General features: G+C 52.1%; 1 protein-coding gene across 1 annotated transcript; it reads right to left on the bottom strand.

The window, feature by feature from the left end:
• Nucleotides 1-1,318: 1,318 nt before the first annotated feature.
• LOC126493419 (protein BEX2-like) lies at nt 1,319-2,884 on the bottom strand. Its single transcript, XM_050130413.1, has 3 exons — nt 2,741-2,884; nt 2,272-2,345; nt 1,319-1,944 (listed from the first exon to the last, which is right to left on the bottom strand). Exon 3 carries the CDS (start codon nt 1,937-1,939, stop codon nt 1,556-1,558), a length of 384 nt encoding a protein of 127 aa, XP_049986370.1. The 5' UTR covers nt 1,940-1,944; nt 2,272-2,345; nt 2,741-2,884; the 3' UTR covers nt 1,319-1,555.
• Nucleotides 2,885-3,166: the final 282 nt, after the last annotated feature.

Here is a 3,166-nt window from a genome sequence, read left to right as displayed (position 1 = left end):
GTGGTTCACCAGCCAGCACCACAAAATAAAATCAATTCCCCTAAGTAAAATGTATTTTTTCATTGTAATTAAAACCCTCATACACTGACATGATCCTCTGACGATCAGCACGGCATAGACAAAAACTGTGTACATTCCGAAATTTCAGGTTAATGTGGGCTGTTGTGAACAGCTGTCTCAGATTCGGTGAGCTGTTGCCTCCTCCATCTTTTGTAACCTGCTCAACTAAAGAGATAATTGAAAAAGAAAAAGAAAAAAAAGAAAAAAAAAAGAGATAATTGTCCCAGATAAACGGTCTTTATCAAAAAGAAACAGGAAGAAATCCAGCTATGCACGTGGAGCAGGATTCAGCACAACGGGCATTCCAGAGAAATCAGGGTGAATCTCTCGCTTCGAGGATTTGTGAGTATCTGTAAGAGTCTGGTGTAAGAACTGTTGTCTAGTACAGACTCTCTAGGGGAAAGCATGGGACTAGCACACGGTAAAGAAGTGTGCACCTACCCTTGGTCCCACAGGACCTTTGGAGTAGAGACCTCATCTCATGAACACCCCTAGGAACTGAAAACATTTCAGGGTATAGTTATGAACGTGCCAAGAGAATACAAACTGAAAAGGCTCGCAAACTAATTACCTCATCTAGTTCATACAGCAGCCCTGAGGTGGCTGTTATTCCCACCTTACCGATAAGACTAAGGATCAATATTACTTTTATTTCCCAGTAATAGATGCCAGATGGTAAACTAAATCTGAGATTATATTGCCAAATCTTTAAAATTATCATTTTATAAGGTTATTAAGAAACCAATTAATTTTTTAAAGATTTATTTCAGGTATGAGTGTTTTGGCTACACGTATATCTGTAGCACATGTGTGCCTGGTGTCCATAAGTCACCAAAGTCTCTGGGGCTGGAGGTACATATGGTTGTGAGCTACCCTGTGAGTGCTGGGAATCAGAGCGGGATTCTCTGGAAGAACAACCCTCTAAAGAGCTAAGCCACCAAATTCGTTAAGTAATGTGTTCAATTTTGAAAAAATAATGGAAGATTTTTTTCAGTTCTTCAAGTGATCAACATCACTTACTCCATTTATGTGACTGTTCACACTTTTTAAAAATTTTACTTATTATGTACATTTACCTGCATGTACGCATGTATCTTCTACATGCCAGAAGAAGCACCAGATCCCATTACAGATGTGTGGTTGCTGGGAATTGAACTCTGGACCTCTGGAAGAGCAGCCAGTGCTCTTCACCTCTGAACCATGTCTCCAGCCCGTCCGTACCCTTATATAAAGAGAAATTAAGTAAAAGTGCAGAGAACGCCTTTTTAATCTGCTTTATTAACTTCACAATATGTAAGGAGCATCTTGCCATGCAACTGATAAACTCTGCTAACAAAAGAATTACAGACTGAGTCAAGAACACAAGTTGCAATTAGAAGCTGACACAGGAAGAGATCCACATGAAAGAAGCACCCTCAAAATTTTACAACCGTACATCACAAACATTAAGTTTTTGAAGCAGGGGGTCCCCGTATTATCTTCAGGAAACCAGGATTCAGGGCATAAGGCAAAACTCATCATGATGGTCATGGTGAGGGGGGTCAGTGCTAACTGCCCGCTGAGTGTGGCTCAGCTGCCTTTCCCTCAACTTCTCCATGAGCTGTCTCACATCCTCCCCAAACCTTTCCCTGTTCTCCTCTCTCATCCTTGCCTGGGGCTCTCCGACCCTGTGCATCAGGTCCCATCTATAGTGCACGATGGGCTGCCTAATGCGGAAGCGCCTGCGATTTCCTCGAGGCGCAGAGTATTCAGCTTCAAGAGGCAGGACCACAGGCTGCACCCTTTTCTTAGCACCCTGCGGCTTTTCTTCCTTTTCCTCCTTGCCCTGATGGTCATTTTCCATGTTGAGATTTTTTCCTCCTTGTTCTTTGGACTCCATTATTCCTAAGAAGCAAGAGAAGGAAAAGATATCTTGGCGGACTGATTAGCAATGAGGACGGAGTGCCTACTATGGACATTTCAAAATTCTTTTCCCCACCCAAGAGGCCCACGTGCTCTCTCGGGGGCCCCGTTCCAGCCCATCTCTTCCCAAAGCCCACTGTTTTTCCTGCAGATCCATCTCCATGGCATCTGCGTCATTAAAATGGAAGGCTAAGATGAGAGAGGAGGATGGCCTAGTAGGGGGAAAGCTGGGCTCTGGGATGTCGGACTCAGCCTTGCCCAGGTCCCCTTTCCCCGCTCTCGGGCCTCCAGGCCTGTCCCAGTACCCACCTGGGCCTATCTTTGCCTTCTCCCGGGGGGCGATGCTCACCACCAGGTGCGCTGCGAAGCCGGACTCCTGGGACCTGCGAACGAACCAGGCAGGAGGGGGTCGGTGATGGGATAGGAGGGACGGAGGGAGGGGAGAAGGAAGGACCCGCGGGGCCTCCCTGGGTACCCCCGCCCAAGCCCAGGTTCTTCCCGCCGCCACGGCCGCCCCCGCCCCGCCCCGCCCCGCCCCGCCGACCAGCCCTGGGCACGGGAGCTGCAGGGGAGCGGGCCGGGGGCTGGGGAAGCAGTCGCGGGGCGCAGGCTCCTGCTCCCCGAGGGTCTCGGCCCGGGCCCGCCCCCGTCAGGCCGGCCGCGCCGCTGCGCGCACAGGAACGGCCACCTGCTGCCTCGGCCTGCGCTGCGACGGCGGGGCCGGGGTCGCCGCGCCCCGACGACGGGCTCCGCAGGCCCGGGCCGCCGCCTCCCTCACCTGCTCCTCCTGCTCCTGCTGTCCGCGCTGTCGGGACCCGCGCTCTGCGCCAGCAGCTACGAGACCGGGAACAGGTGCCTGGCCGGGATGGCGGGCTGGAGGGAGTGAGCAGGGGCAAGTCCAGGACCCGGAGAGGGGCGTGAGCCTGCGTGGGCCGGTCACGTGATCCGCGTCACAGGCCAAGCTCCGCCCCGGCCCCGCCCCTCCTCCTGCCCTGAGGGTCTTGCCTGGCAAAGTCCAGGCCCATTCCTCACCTGCTGGTCACTCTGACGTCTTCAGCCTGGGCCCCATCACTCTGAGCCCTGGGGCATTTCTTTGTCTGATAGAGATAGGCAGTGTGTGCTCCAAGGGCTGGTAGCCATTCCCAGGTCTCTGGGGGATTCATTTTCCCTCTCCCTCTGCTCCAAGGTTGCCCAGTTGCCCCTC

Source organism: Alexandromys fortis, unplaced genomic scaffold (assembly GCF_014885135.2).
Source record: "Alexandromys fortis isolate MF-2015 unplaced genomic scaffold, M_Fortis_MF-2015_v1.1 scaffold_331, whole genome shotgun sequence".
In the NCBI taxonomy this organism is placed as follows: Eukaryota; Metazoa; Chordata; class Mammalia; order Rodentia; family Cricetidae; genus Alexandromys; species Alexandromys fortis.
The sequence above is the reverse complement of the archived record's forward strand: the minus strand, read 5'-3'. Positions and strand labels throughout refer to the sequence as shown.

What these genes read in the sequence shown, in the direction of transcription:
- LOC126493419 (XM_050130413.1), bottom strand. Translation starts at nt 1,939, where the DNA reads ATGGAGTCCAAAGAACAAGGAGGAAAAAATCTCAACATGGAAAATGAC.